The following is a 15506-nucleotide window of genomic DNA, read 5'->3' as shown; positions in this document are numbered from 1 at the left end:
TCGAGGCTACATTATCGGAAGAAGAGGAGCTAGATAAAGCCCCTTTAGAGGACTGCTGAGAGCAGTGAAAGCAGCCATTATCGATGCAGTTAAGAGGAACGTCGGGTACGTTGGACGGAGTCGACGGAGCGATTGGTTCGACGAGGAATGTATGCAGATTATGGAGGAGAAGAATGCAGCGCGAGAGGTCATGCTGCAACAAGGGACCCGGCAGAACGTTATAGACGGAAACGGCAACAGCAGACCCGCCTCTTTCGGGCGAAAAACGCCGCCTGGAGGAGACGGAGTGCGAGGAGATGTAATAGCTGTGCTAGTCTCAAGAAACACGTAAGTTTTTATCTCAACGCATCCCATGGCAGCTTCGTGCCGAGAGCCGAGATGTGCAGGAACAAGGATAGGAGCATTTTGACGGATGAGCGTGAGGTGACGAAAGGTGAAAGCAGATTTCGACGAACACCTGAATGGCGCTGCGGGCGATGGAAACCAACCCAGCCACCACTTTGAGGAAGATTAAGGATGCCATTCACCAGCTCAAGAACAATAAAGCTGCTGGTAAGGATGGTATCAGAGCAGAACTCATAGAGATGGGCCCAGAGAGGCTGGCCATTTGTCTGCATTGGCTGATAGTTACTATCTGGGAAACAGAACAGCTACCGGAGGAGTGGAAGGAAGGCCCATCTACAAGAGAGGCGACAAGTTAGATCGTTAGATCTTTCGAGCAATCACCATTCTAAATGCGGCCTACAAAGTATTATCAAGCCAGCTTCGTTGACGGCCGATCGACAACGGACCAGATCTTTACTGTACGGCAAATCCTCCAACAATGTCGTGAATACCAGGTCCCAACGCATCACTTTTTTATCGATTTCAAGGCGGCATACGATAGTATCGACCGCGTAGAGCTATAGAAAATTATAGATGAGAACAGCTTTCCCGGGAAGCTCACGAGACTGATAAGAGCGACGATGGAAGGTGTGCAAAATTGTGTGAAGGTTTCAAGCGAACATTCCAGTTTGTTTGGATCCCGCCGGGGACTACTTAACAGCCGAGGTACGATTTTTACGAGATCCAGGCTATTTGTTTGCTTTGCGGATAATATGGACATTGTCGGCCAAACATTTGAAAAGGTGGCAGACCTGTACACCCGCCTGAAACACGAGGCAGCAAAAGTTGGACTGGTGGTGAATGCGTCCAAGACAAAGTACATGCCAGCTGGTGGGGCTGATCGCGACAGGGATCGCCTAGGTAGCAGTGTTACGGCGGTGTGTGGCGGCGAAGGTTGAATCACGAACTCGTCCCACTCTACGGCGAACCCAGTATCCAGAAGGTGTCCAAAGCTGGAATCAAATATATAATCCATTTGTAATTTTTCCTAAAAAAAAATCATCAAAATCGATCGAAACTATAAAACTTTGATGTCGGTACCTAGTGCCGTAAAGTTATGAAAAATGCCTTGTGGTATTTTGTATCCGATACTTGTAATAAATAATAGGTGATAAATATTAAAACACTCGAAAATACAACTTTTTATAATTGGGAAGCGTGCAGAAATTATATCTATGACCTGACATAATTTTTGCACGCTCTCCAATTATAAAAAAGTTTTTAAACCTTGTTTTTTTCATATATGTACGCATCTTCCTCGATTAAGGTGAAAATTAATCTAAGGCATACCATAAAATTTCAAAAGCACAAATCTAAATAGTTTGTCATACAATGCTGTTATCGATTTATATCGCGAATTCGATTAGGAGTGAATATATCATGGATCGTTTCACCAACCATAGGTAACTCGCAGATCCTTTTCCCACTAACCCAATATCCTTCCAGTGGCAACTGTTGAGATGCAGAAGATTTTTGGTCTCTAGCAACAATGGTTGTCTAACTCTCAATCCTTCTCTTCCCAAATGGCCGTAAGGATGTGGCCTGCGCAGTTATTGACTTTTAAAATTTGAGCTCTTGATATGTGCACATTGAGAATAGTAAGCTAATCCCAAGCCCCATTCATTAAACCTCCGTGCTACTTCGATTGTTGTGGTCAATCACGGAGTAGTATTTGCGAATTGTATGTTCAACTGTGCTCGTGCTCAACATTGAGGACTCTTGCCATGCGAAAATAGTGCGAAAATCCTGTTTCAACATTTGTGTGCGCTATATTACATAAGAGTAGAAGCGTGTGCTATGCCGTTTTTGTTAGAAATTTAACTCAAAATTGTCAAATAGGTTTTGAGGCTGTTGAAATTCATCAAAATGAGTGTAACTCTGATACTCTCCATGCATGAAAAAAGATCAAAATTACAAATCTCGACTGTTTTTAATTTTTTGCCAATGAAAAAAATTTTATTATGTACATCGCAAGCTTCTTTTGACTACCAACGCTAAATATTAGTGAAAAAATATCGGAGGTTCATGCAAGCCCGTTAATATGTGTGTATCAGCACACCGTGGGAGGGATTCGACAAAAAAAAATCAAATATGACCCTCGTTATTAGGAATTTTAATTTAACCGACCAGGGATCTAGAAGCAAACAATGTAATTGAAGAACCAAACACATAAATTCTCTATTAGAAATTATCGTAGCTACATTCAAAATTACTAATCCACACTATCTCGTATTATCTTCTCTTTCCATGAACCTCTTCGATACATTCCGCATAATATAATAATTCCATCGTTCATACGTCATACACAACAATCACAAATCGCCCCAAAACGATGAAATTCATGTTCAAAACCGGAAACAATCGGCACCAAACCATACCAATCTCGACGCCTCCATTCAATCATCTCGCAACATCAAACAACGCATAAAACCCTCTGAAAACCTGGAAACAGATTATCATCAAACCCCTTCTGGAGGACGGGCTGCTGCTGTACAGTGGCCACCACGAGTACGGGGACTACATCTCGCTGTGCCTCAACATGGGCTACGTGGAGTTCACTTTCGATCTTGGCAGCGGGCCAGCAACAGTGAGGTACGTATCGCATGACTCGCCTCTCGCACTTATCGGAGGGGTACGGTATCGTGCATGTATTAATTTAGCGGCTCCGGAATAAATTTTGGGGCTTCCTGGTTTATGTGAATGGGAAAGCAGTGGTGTAGATTGGTTTAAGTTTCTGGCCCCTCTTGGTAGATGTTATTTCTATAAGAATATTTATTAAATTTAGCGCATACATCTACATACAGAGAGTGAATTCATGCCGCCCATGGCTATCTGCCATTTAAGGACTGTTCATTTTATAAAGTGAACATTTTTTATGATATAGGAAGATTAGGGGCATAATAGACACACTATGTGAATGATTATTTCAACACTAAAATATTACGTTAAGAACATAACTTTATATTGAGTGATTGTCGCCCCTTCAGCTCAGAAGTCGGTTACGCCAATGAGAAAAGGATACAGAATATATGAATGGCAAGCCCGAGCAGCATCCACCTACGGTCCAACAGTGCATGTTGCATGGTTGAATGCTGGATGAGGCTTATTCTCATAATGATGTTCAAACAAAAACATTCGACCGCTCCACTTCGTATATGACATAATTAAAGCCATGCGGTATGATAACTAATGACGACAGATTAGGACGTGCGGCACTGGAGACAGAGGATTATAGGGGTCGGGCTAATAAATAGGAATGGAGATGTTTCCTGATTATGTTGATTATGTGTTTGCATAGGTTCAATCGACTGATTTGCTGCTGATTAAGTGGGAATTCTGGGCAAGGCTACATTTTAATTGGCTTATAAGTTTTTAGTTGTGCATCGCAGTTGAATGAGAAAAAAAGTGTTACGAATTGCAGTATTTTCTACGAAGAAGGCATAATATAAAACGAATGCTTGCTAATTAAAACCAGATAGAAGGTTGATTTATCAAATGTTTACTTTTACCTTTACTGAGATTTTTTAACATTTTTCTTCTTTTTCTTTTGATGTTACGCCCCCAACTGAGACAGAGCATGCTTCTCAGTTTAATGTTCTTATGAGCACTTGCAACAGTTATTAACTAAGAGCTTTCTTTGCCAATTGATCATTTTTGCATGTGTATATCTTGTGACAGACAAGAAGATACTATTTGCCCTGGGAAGTGAGAAAGTTTCCTTTACGAAAAAAAAACCACCACTAGTGGGATTTTGAACCCACGATCCTCAGCTTTGGTCTTGCTGAATATTCCTGTGATGAGAGTGCCACCAAATTTCCTAATCGTGTCCTTTAAGTGCAATGTTGAGCAGTGAATTCGTAGTGTAACGTCACAAATCCAGCCTAATAATCATCGCCGTTAAACCATGTTCATACATTTGCAATTCTGAAAACTGGCGGAAAATAATCCATCATTATTGACCGAACTATTTCATTCTCTGAACGTGTTCTCATAAGCATCACAATTCTGATTTAAAGAGTACTTTTGGCAAAGTACGTACTCAAGAAAGAGTTCAAGCTGAACAGTTCTCGTAATTTGAAGAGCTTCCATGTATTTTCTAAAAGTTGACGCAACTTCCCCTCAATTTCCTTCTGAGTCCTTCATCAGCCGATTACGACACAGTAGGACGTACCATTATAAATCATTTCCAACTTCGGTTTGCAAGTGCGTTCTGCACTCCAGTGCCGTAGTCTCCAATAGAGCATTCAAGCCGTGCTACAATAAATTTAGAATCTAAACGGCAAAAATCATCTCAGTGGCTGGCACCAACGACAAGGGCCATCATCATCGTCCGGTAGACCAGCCAGCGTTTAATGGTTTCATTTTTGTCGCCTCTGGCTTCGGAACAGCCCACTTCTAGCGTGGTTAGTACCGTTCACATGCAGTTCACTATAGAGCATTTCCAGCTTAAATCGCATATTAAAATTGCATTTTTTAAATATATAAATCATTTTCTTTAAAAGGTCATTTTTCAAAACTAAGTACTGAAAATTTACCAAAATTATATTAGTAAAATTTTATATGAATAATCTTACTACGTACACTAAATTCGGAAAAAGGTAGTATCTATCCGATTTTTGTTATGAGCTGAAAATGCTAGATAGGGTGTAGGGAACGCCGATAGTCATTATTGTTCATTGGTCACAACTAGACGACCACACAGAAATAGGGTAGATGTACCAATAGTGGAGGTACTAAGCACGATTCTACTTCATTTAACCGTCTAAATTCAAAAAGCGCAATTAATGTACATGTTAATGTTGTAACGGGAAGGAACAACCTTTGACTTAATGAGAAAAATGATTTATCGCAGTAATCCACGCCATGTCAGTGAAAAATAATACCTCCACTATTGGTACACTGTTCCTTTAGTTGCGGTAAATTTTTAATTTGTGTTCCTATAGTTGCGGTATCCGTTGTTTTCTTATGGGATCCTCCACTATAGGAACACTTTACCGCAACTATTGGTACAGGTAAGAAAAGTTTTAGCAATTTTAGTGATATTTCATCAGTTTTGAAGCAATTTGAACGCTTTTTTTTTACTATTCCGTGTATCAACAAGTCAATACGTCGATTGGCTGTGTCGGTTCGGTGGCTAATATAATAAAATCAGTGAAAACGGTCTACCGCAACTATAGGAACACCCACAACTAAAGGAACACTTACCCTATGGCCAACAGCCGGCAAACCATATCGAATCACTGTTAAACTAGTGGTTTCAGGTAGGAAAAAACGATTGTAAGCACGTTCTACCAAATGCTGGCAAAGAAGGTTTAAAAAGTTTATGTTTTACCGTGTGCCAGACAAGCAGTGCGAACATGAATTTTGGGTATGTACGTTGTTTTGGTGCGATACCTGGCCCCTCAGGTTCTTTATAAAGAGGTGCTTCAGAGCAGGGCTTTGGAATGGGTTCGATATGGCGTTGCAAGTGCTTTTCCATTACAGCTTTGTTGGTTCACAGTAAAACTCGGACGATAACCATGTTACTACACACAGCATCCAGTCTGTATTTACGTAATAGAGGCGGTCTGTGGTGGGAAACAATTAAATTTTATCGCGTATGATACGGATATGAAGCAGTGCTTTACAGAGTTACAACTTTGAGATATTAGGAGTTTAGCAGTAAACAGTAAGTGCGCGAATGTTGAACATATTTATATGGTCATAATGGTTTTGGTAGCCTTTTTGTACATTATTCTTAAACAATAAGGATTACTAAACTTTGACAAATTTCTTTAAAAAAATTAGTGTTGTGCCGTAAAATGGGGTGTCAAATGATTAACGAGGGTGTTTCAAATGTTCGAAATAATGAAATTACAGGATGTGACTAAGGAGTCATGCAAAAATTATGTCACGCTTAAAGATGGGAGGATCAAGCCAAGAGACAACCTACAAAGACGTTTTCACTTGATTCAACCAAATTTTTCAATCTTTTTATCCATTTATTTAATCTAAGCAGGCTCAGCCGTTGGTTTATTTATTGATTTCGTCCTAAAATCTCACGCTCAGTTTCCTGCAGTTATGGATGTCAAAAAACGTAAATTTAGTGAAATTTCAGATAAATTACCCTATGAACAACAATTATGTCCGAATCAGTTCCCACGTTATCCACACGAAAGCGAATCACTGGTATTCCTAGGATTATCCCAACAAGCAGCAGAATTGGGTCAGATTGAATCCTCACTTCAAAACCGTCAATGTGTTCAACCATCACTAAGCGCCACCATCACACGCGGAGGAAGCAAGTCCACATTCATTAGCCATGGAATCATCATCAATAGATTCCTGTTCGACATTGACCGATATAGAAATGTACCCGCAGGAAAACGATGAAAATAAATCGAATCCGAAAGGAATGTTCGTGGTGACCGAAATGGAAACGGATTCAACTACTGGTGGCAGCGGAAGTGAAAATCTGGACGACGTCAGTATCTCAACGATGTGTGAGGCTTCTAGTTCGGGATCTAGGCAGCAGTCTAACGATCAAATCAAGCACCATTCGGAGAAATATGACTTTTATTCGTAGATCTGTGTAGTGAATAAAACTTTATGGCTTGTCACACAATTCCATAAATCTGACCATCCTTTCTTATTTAAGATTTCTTTCAGTTGAACTTCTGGAATATTTTTGTTTCTGTAAAATAATTAACATGGAATAATTATTTATTTATTATTTTTTTCATTACAGAAGCGAATTTCCTCTGACGATGGGTCAATGGCACACAATCAAGGTTTCCAGAACATCTCGACTGGCAGTCTTAAAGGTGGGTACATTACTTGTCCATGGGCATATGTGCAGTCCATTGCAAATATAATGTAACCTTTTAAGTTGGACATTGCCATATTTTTGTTTGTGTCACTAATGTACTGTACAGTTTTTCTGTTACGTTTATATGTTCAATACAAAAATAATATATTGCAAATTCTACCGCAAAGTTGTGCACAATGTGTTTAAGGTGATTATAAAACGAAGCCAAACTTCGAATTTTCTAGTGCACCAGACTGGAGAATCTGACAACAGTTCGCGTTGAAAATCAATCAAATTACTTGCTTGCTGGTGGTGACCAATGGGATAAATTTTCAACGCGTAGCGCTGTTTGGTTCTCAAGTCTTGTGCTCTTGAAAATTTGAGGTGTGGCTTTGTTCTATAATCACCTTAACCTAATTTGGGAATTAAGTTCATTTATGACCAATTGACAAGGAAGAGAAGCTACAATTCTGTAAAGAAGAAGAGTACTCCGAAATTTTCTAACTTTTCCTAGCTTTTGGAAACGAACATGTTCGGACTATTTTTAAAGAACCCTTGGGCAACTTCTAGGAACGAAGCTGAAAAAAATACAGTCAACTCTCAATAACTCGATACTGAAGGGACCATCGATTTAAGGAGGTATCGAGTTAAAGAACACAAAACCAGTGCAAATGCGATCCAAGGGACCATCGAGGTAGCCATGCAAACCAAGTAACTTTTATTATGGTTTTCTAACTCGATTTCGAGATATCAAAACCCTAAAAGAACCCACGCAAAAAACAAATAAATTGTAAAACACGACACATGGACTCCAGAAACCAATTTTGGCAGGAACTGGTACACATCGTATTCAAATCTTTCAACGCTTGTATGATATGAAGTCATGAAATAATAAATTTAAAAATTTTAACATTTTTTGACCGGTTGCGGTAAGGCGTTGTATGATAATTTTTCAGAACATCTTAAAATATCATCATCCAACAGCTTAAAATTTATGATTTTTCACATAGATTCGAATGGACGTCATGCCAAAGTCTAAACATTAAAAACGATACATCTGAATGTGTAGAACAAATTTTCAAAGTTTTTGTCGTGCATGTGCAATTCAGAGCATGAATAAAGGGGTTTATTGCGGTGGTCAACTGGAGTGATAACATCAACTTAATATAAGATTTTAGAAAACCACGTTGAAAAATTGAAAGCAATGTAATTTTAAGCTCGGAGGTCATGAGGTTTATCAGTGAGATGAATGGGTTACGATCATTTATGTTTATATTTTCGCATATGCAAAGGGTTTTTTTTTTTCAAAAATATTTGTTTTCTCCACTAGGGTGTCCCAAAATTTCACTTGGGGCTCAACTTCCAAAATGTAGCTGATGAGGATATAATATATTTTTCCATATGAGGTTTAGGGGTTTCCCCATCGAGATTTTTGAAATAAGCTCGATTTCCGTGAGTAATGTCAAAACAAATATTTCTAGTTCAGTAAAATTGCATAAAACACATAGTTTTTATTTATTGTTTTTGCAGATCCATTGGGGTAAAACTATGTATATTTTGTACAAAAATTTAAAACAATCATTTTTGAATGTTTAAAAATTATGATTTTTTCAACACATTTTGATATCGTCAAAAGTGGGTTTCAAACTTGACACCTGTATTCTTCTTCATTAACGAAAAGATTGGAAGTTTTGTAAGGAAAAACTTTACTGAAGACATTATACCCCTAATTTAATGTGTTTTTAAGTTACTCAAGATTTACTGAGGACAGAAATGTTACTTTCTAGATCAGTGGTTTCCACCGATAGTTCCGCGGGACCCTTAGGGGGCCATCACGACTAATCAGGGGGTCCATGGAACCGTCGTGAAAAAGGGTAATTTTTTCTTCATTGATAATGAAATTTCAGTTATTCTTGTTCGTAATAGTTAGAAACTGTTTAACGGTTGTTGAAAATATATGGCTGAATCCTTAATGAAATTTTGATATCATTGTGGATAGTAAGCAAATTCCACGCTTTTCAAGATTTACGGCAAGATACCTGTCGGAACCCCGATGAGATATTTAGAAAAATGTCATGGGGAGTTTCTTGGCAGACTCTTTTGATTTTCTGGACATTTTCATTCGAAAATATTGACAAAAACAACTTGGTATATTTTCGAATTTTGTTAGAACAATCTCACAGATTTTTGTAAGTTTATCGAAAGTGTGTATTTGATGACTCTTTCGTGATATTAACTCGAAATTGACAAAAAAAGTCGAAATTTTGACAAAACATGAAATTATGGGCAGTATGAGGTTTACCGAAATTTTGTGGAACTAGATATATTTGTTAGGCCATAACTCACGAAATTCGGATTATTTTTCCAAAAAATCTCGATGGGTAATCTCTAAACGTCATTTATTACTGTTCCCCCATACAAAAGCTCGATTGTGATAAGCTACCATTTTGGAGGTTGAGCCACAAGTTTCGTGACAAAGTGAAATTTTGGGAACACCCAATGCTCACGTGTTTTGTATAGTGTTTCATTTTACCACCCAACAGCCGTTCATTTTGATTCTACCCCATTACCCCGAATCCCATTACCCCGAATGACATTAACTCGAATGCCATTACCCCGAATTCCAAATCGCCGATCGACCCATCCGAAATAACATTTCCCCGAATTCCAAAATCATGGGGAAATGTCATCAGTATCATCATGTTAAATTTATTGAAAATTCGGGGAAATGGCATTCAGGGTGATGGAATTCGAAGTAATGGTACATTTGCAAGGTTGGTAGCGAGTCACTTTTTAGCTTTTCAGTGATTTTCGTCACATTTTTTGACGTCTGTCAATTTTTCGTCAAAAAGTCACTTTTTTCAACCATTTTGAGCTTATATTTTGAGAAGAAAAATTATGAATATATTTTTTTTTATTATTTAGGTTATCATCAGATCAACCTCATGTCAGTATCAAAATATTTGATTCGTGTGAAAAAAGCTTTCGAAAAAAGTTTATTTTCCATAGAGTTTTACGTAATTTGTAACAGTATCTAAGTTATTATTAATATGGTTTGAGTTCACAAAAGGTTTAAATGTAGAGTTTTTTTTTAATATTTCGTGAATTCTTATTAAAAAGAAATGTTAATGCCTTGTGGTGGATAATTAGATGTTTATCTGCTATTACCGTACATTACGTTTTGAAATATTCATCCTTATTATTCTTCGAACTTCGTTTTATTAATCAAACCATCCTGGTATAAAGTACATTAGCTCCTCAAAATTTTTCAAAAACGCAAAACAAGCAATAATTATATGATATTCTATTTGAGAGTACTTATCAGTACACATTTTATTTGCAAACCAAACCAAAAATGAATTGATCTAAATGGATTCTTAAAACAACGTTATTCGTATTTTTTCGACAATTCATTTCCATATGCATTAGGGTTGTTCAAATATGAAAAGGTTTAAAAATACAATCTCCCATATCTTTACTTTCATAGTTTTCTTAAAATTATTGTTCTGGGAAATTTTCAGCTTTCAAGGTGGTAAATTAAAGGTGGCCCAAAGACGATGAAGGTTTATATGGAAATTACTATAGACGAATTTTGAAAAATGTTCAATACACGTTAATACTAGAACGTTTGTACAAACTCATCATCCCATAGTTGGAAACTCATTCTTTAAACCATAATAATGAAATCTGCTCAAGAGAGTAATTCAATTCGACGTAAAGAAGAAAAGTTATTCGTGAGTTTGTTTGCTATTATTAAGCTTCATATTGTGATTAAAGCCCTACAAACATTTACAAAACTCCCATGCAAAATAAGCTCAAAAGGGTTTTTTTTTCTGAAACATCCTTCAGTATGTTGTTTTGTTTGTTTGTTTTATTAACGACACTTTACACCGAACAGGTGCATTCGTGTCAGAATAAAAAAAAAATCATTTTATAATTCAATTTCATACATTATTTACAATATTTAGCAATGAACTTGTCTTGCCGTTTTGACCGCTTGTCAAATTTTGATTCTCCATCCTTCAGTTATGGTTCAAAGGGTGAATTTACACTATGGGATGAAAAGTTTGTACTTACATTACAGTACTAACGTGTTTTGAACATTCTATAAATTTCTCCATGGATCGATTCACGAATTCGCTATCTGACGTTTGAGCGGTGCCGTGTTATTTATTGTGACCATGGAAACGAGTGAATTCGGCACCGCTCAAACGTCAAATTTGTGAACACGTGTATTGGTTCATAGTAACTTTTATATAAACCTACATTGTTTTTGGGTCACCTTTAAATCACTACAGAATAAGCTGAAAATTTCACAGTACACTATTTTTTATGGTAAAGATGTGAGGAAAGATATGGGAGAATGCATTGCCAAACTTTTTTTAAATTTTGAATCGCCCTAATATGCATGCTTTCGTCCAATAAATGTGGGGTGTCGCATCTTCATCTTGGTTTTTTTATTCACTTTGGCAGGAAGTTTTTTTGAAAGTCACAGACTTTATATTTAACAATAATACGCGCAAAAATATGATATTTTTTCATTGCATACTTTATTACAATCGACCAACTATAACCCCCAATGTCAAGTGAATCATGAAAGTGTCCAAGTAATTTTGATTGAAATTCAGAAGCTTAATGCTATTAACTTCTTTGACAGCATAACTCAGCATGAACAGCTTATTAAGCCTATCGTCTATATGCTAAATGTCCATTCTGCCAAACGTACCTCCTATTAAACTTACTGATGGAATATTTTCAATGTCACTTAAGCTTATATCAACCATACTTCGGTGATATAAAAGACCAATACTTTGGTGATATAACAGACACAACATTTTAAAAGAGATTGAAAATCTGCTAAAAATGGATTATTTGTGTAAATGCTAACTTTTCTGTGTGAAATAAAAGTAGTCAATATCATGAAATTTTGGAATTACAATAAAAAATTTCCAAATATGGTACTTAAGTAGACCAACTATTTGCAGAAGATCATATTGAATATTCCCTGTCATTATGACAGTGTCATATTGGATATTGATCGTAAAACAGTATATTAGAATTGAAATAAAATTGATTACGGTTCGGTTTTCAAGTCACTTTTAGTCACTTTTCGAGAATCGAAAGTCACTTTTAAGCAGAGTGTCGTGTTTCTCATGTATACCTGAATGAGCTAGTGTGCCATGCAACATTTCATATCGCAGCTCATAAAATATGTGAGACACGAGATGCGGATACGTACAAAATATATCATAGTGAGCGAGTCTCATGATACATCTCGTGAGGCTCGTCACATGCGCTTACTAGGAGTACTTCTATGCAGTTATGTTTGCCTAGTACAATAACCCTATGGAAACATACGACTTCGTTCTATGGCCTATGCTTCTTCGGTGGCCAACACACGTTTTTCAATTCAAATGCCAGAACCTCAACCGTGTTGAACCACGTCAGTCCTTTCAAACTGGTTACGGGCAGTTTTTGATAGTTGAATCCCTTTTCCTTGCTTCTGAAACCATCGCCTGCGAGGCTCAAATGCACTGTCACATTGAGATTTTCTCATGAGACAGCGCAGGAGCCAGTGCAGATGTGATCGTTTGAGCTAGTACATTGCTACATGAGATCTAAAAAAATGTGTCTCACCATAGCACGTGCTGAAGCGCGCGATTGTTTTTTGTGCGCTCATGGCAAGCTGATCTCAAGCTCTTGATATGAGGCGCGTATACATGTTGTCTGCTTTTAAGTCACTTATTTTTGAAATCTGGTCACTAAAATGACTTTTTTTCGGAACCCACTTTTTTCTACCAGCTCTGTACATTCGGGGTAATGGAATTCGGAGTAATGGGGTAGAATTGTTCATTTCCCTAGATAGTGCGGGTAAAAGAAAACATTTACATCTATTTTTGCTAACGAAAAAAATATGTGAAAATTTAGCTGAATTCCTGCATGAAGTTTTGGAGGAATTTCTGAAGGATTATTAAACAAAGTTCTAAAATAAAATAATTAAAAAAAATAATAATTTCTGTCAAAACCAAGAATTTTCGATGAAATCGGATTCTTTGAGTTATTTTTAATGTAATTCTAATAAGAATTACTTGAGAAATTGCTGGATTATTATGAGGAGGAATCTTCAGAAGAATATTTATAGGTATAATTTTCAGCAGGAATCACAGTAGTGATCCCAGCAAAAAATATAAAGCTAAGGAAATTTATGAAAAGAATTTGGAGAAATCCAGGCAGGAAGATCCTTAAAAATTTAAGATGAAGCTGCTGAAATAATCCTCCTAACCCCTTGAATATTCTATGAAACTAATAGGAATGTCTGGAAGAATCTTTTAAGGAATTTCAAGAGAATTCTCTGAAAGTATTCATGGAAAAATCTCAAAAATATCTTTTGGAGGAACCTCCGGATGAGTCCCTGGAGTCAATTTTAGAATAGTTATAAAAATACGAGGAGTAATTACTGTAGAAATATCTGTAGAAATTCTTGGAGAAAATTTTGAAAAAGAAATAACAAAAAAAAATATTGACCATAGAAATTCTTCTTCTTATTGAAGTTCTGAAGAAATTTCTAAAAGTATTTTTGAAACAAAATTCTAAAAAAAAATAAATAAAAAAAAATTTCTATAAAATCTGAAAGAGTTTGAATGAAATCTGGAAAAAACAAGAAAATCCCAGTTTCCAGAAGGACTAACCTGGGCACTTTCTGGAATAATCTCTAGAAAAAACTCTTGAATCAATGGAGGATGTTTTGAGGATTTCTAGAAACATCTTTCGAAGAACTTATGCGGGCATTTTTGGAGGCTTTCAGATGAAACTGCTGGAAAAATCACTAGAAGTATTCCTGGACAAATTTCTGAAGAAATGCCAGTAGAATTTCCTATTGGGATTCCTTAAAAGACCTTGGGATAAACTTTGGAAGGATACCTGAAATTAAACTTCTGTTGAAAACTTTTGAGGATTCAATGAGAAATTTTAAGTGGAATCTCTAGAGGAATAGTTGGGATAAATCCTTGAAAATGCCTGTATGAATCTCTGAAGGGATTTAGGAAGAATTCTAGTAGGAAGTTTCTGAAGAATCTCTGGAGACATCTCATTCCTGTAAGAAACACAGGGTCAATCCGTGGATGAATTTGTGTAGCAACTCTGGATGAAATCTGATGGAATTCTTGTTGAAATTTGTAATGGAATCCATGGAGGCTGTTCTGTGGAAAATTCTTTGTAGAACTCCTAGAGAATCCCTTATAAAATCCTGGGTACAATCCTGCTAGGATTTCTAATAGAAATTCCTGGAAAAATAACTAATGTTGAATGAGAAATTCTAATGTTTTAGAATTTTTGGGTGAAATTCTCAATTGGAATACTAGGAAAATCTGTTATGGAATCCCTATTAGAGTACCTGGAGAAAGGTCTAGCTAAACTCGCTTGGGAAAATCCCAAATCAGGGATTCCTGTAGATAATTTTATTTATTTCAGCATTTCCTGCTGTAATCTAATGGAATGAAGTAAGCGCCATTATTGTAATTTTCGGCTTATTTTGCAATATACCTGCTGGAATTATGCAAACGTGATAACTCTATGACATGGGGGTCGCAAAAACTAGTGCTCATTTATCTTCCTGGAGTCAAAAGTCAAAAGTCCAAAAGTCATAAACTAAGAAGATTGATGTTAAGGTTTAATATTTTAAATCATTGCACAATTTTTTTCAAAGAATCCTATCTAAGGAATGCTATGAATGTAAATATATCTTTCTAATTGCTTTGTTTCCCAAGAGCAATTACTATCGTACTACCAAGACTGTTATCTTTTCCAAACAAAACATATTGTTTAAGCAATTAAATCTTCCCCCACTCTTACATCTCACATTACATCATTTTTTATCCCGGATTTTGTCATCTTGATATTTTTTTTCGCAAAAAAAGAAGGACGATGGAATACATTCTACTCTGTTTCCGCATTGCAGATCGATCAGCTGCCAGAAGTGATGACGGTCTCGCCCGAACGGATTCTGGCATCTTTCGTTGCCACACAGCTTGTACCTGGGCGGAGTGCACAACATCCACACGCTGCCGATGAGCCTCAGGGATAAAGGTTCCTTCGCCGGATGTGTTCAGAAGGTAAGACAGGTATCCCAAATATTTCGTGAGCTTCTTCCTCTTTTGATTTTATTGCTTTGATAAATGTTCTGAGGGAGAAACGCGCAACGGACGTCCCGAGTGAGGGACAGATTGGCAAAAGAACCGACATCGGTACGCAGAGGTCCAGTTTTGTGGAAAGCTGGGAAAACCCTATTTTTGAACATGTAGAAGAACACAGTCAAACATTCATATCATGTTTGTTT

General features: G+C 36.9%; 1 protein-coding gene across 1 annotated transcript; it reads left to right on the top strand.

The window, feature by feature from the left end:
• Positions 1-2836: 2836 nt before the first annotated feature.
• LOC110680924 lies at positions 2837-15241 on the top strand (the record flags this gene model as incomplete). The annotated part of the gene is made up of 3 exons (XM_021856707.1): positions 2837-2976; positions 7112-7187; positions 15129-15241. Coding segments are annotated over 3 exons (329 nt in total), but the record flags the coding sequence as incomplete, so codon positions are not given.
• Positions 15242-15506: the final 265 nt, after the last annotated feature.

This window comes from Aedes aegypti, unplaced genomic scaffold, assembly GCF_002204515.2.
Source record: "Aedes aegypti strain LVP_AGWG unplaced genomic scaffold, AaegL5.0 Primary Assembly AGWG_AaegL5_hic_scaff_202_PBJ_arrow, whole genome shotgun sequence".
Classification (NCBI taxonomy): domain Eukaryota; kingdom Metazoa; phylum Arthropoda; class Insecta; order Diptera; family Culicidae; genus Aedes; species Aedes aegypti.
This window is presented reverse-complemented; position numbering and strand designations above follow the sequence as displayed.